Genomic DNA, 947 nt, shown 5'->3' on the forward strand with positions numbered 1-947 from the left:
CTGTCGGTCAACTAATCTGTCATCAACTAATCATATATACATTACCAATCTTTTCCTCTTTTTCCACTCTTTCACGTAAGCGTTCTGCTCTTTGTACACCTGTGTAAATAAAAATATGAGCATTGAACCACCATACTGTATCAAAAGACAAAAACAACAGAAGTATTTTCACTACTTTTCCTAAGATATTTTGCTGTAATTAGAAAGCACAAATGCATTCCCAACCTTCTCTTTCTCTTCTGGTGTGACGTGATTTGTGGCTGACTTTATCTTCTCTACACGTGCTCTGTACCCAGAACACTCTGCTTTCAGCGCTTTGATCTCCGACATCACTTCCTCTGTTGTTAGAGAGCTGTTGAGCTCCTTCAGCTCTGTTAGCGGAGATTTCACACAGATGTACACAACATCCCTTTTTCAGAATGCAGTACAACAAAAACACTGTCCCTTGAGCATTAAGAAGTCACGTAAATCATTTACTCTGGCCTAAAACGGCACAATGCACATATCTTGGCACTGTGTAGGCTCTGTGAAAACACTCTGGAGACTCCAACTTTAACAAGTTTACTACACCTGAATCTAGCTGTCTGCAGCTCTGGTTGAGGGAATGCATCTCTGCACTGAGCTGTGAGATCTGACAGTCCATCGCCTTCAGGTCTGCATCATTCACATCTTTGAACTGAGACTGTAGGGAAGGTCAGCAGCAGCAGCAGATTATTCTACACAGCAATGTTGGCATACATTACTTTAAGTGCCTACTTTCCACAACAATACTGTATTTTAGATGAACAGACTAACCTGATCAGCAAAATAAATCTTTTGCTTGCCATATGCTTTCTCCTTTATCTTGCCCTCTAGAGCCAGCAGCTCCATGGCTTTGACCACTGCCTGGTGAATCACACATATGCAATAAATAATTAATAAAACACACACACACACACACACACACA

General features: G+C 41.1%; 1 protein-coding gene across 1 annotated transcript in view; it reads right to left on the bottom strand.

The window, feature by feature from the left end:
• The window catches only part of psmc3ip (PSMC3 interacting protein), a gene marked incomplete at its 5' end in the record, with an annotated part of 4,478 nt that overhangs the window by 1,637 nt on the left and 1,894 nt on the right, over window positions 1-947 (bottom strand). The window contains 4 exon segments of the mRNA XM_032538636.1: window positions 46-99; window positions 226-371; window positions 571-682; window positions 796-885. Coding sequence (XP_032394527.1) covers window positions 46-99; window positions 226-371; window positions 571-682; window positions 796-885 — 402 coding nt within the window.

This window comes from Etheostoma spectabile, chromosome 15, assembly GCF_008692095.1.
Source record: "Etheostoma spectabile isolate EspeVRDwgs_2016 chromosome 15, UIUC_Espe_1.0, whole genome shotgun sequence".
In the NCBI taxonomy this organism is placed as follows: Eukaryota; Metazoa; Chordata; class Actinopteri; order Perciformes; family Percidae; genus Etheostoma; species Etheostoma spectabile.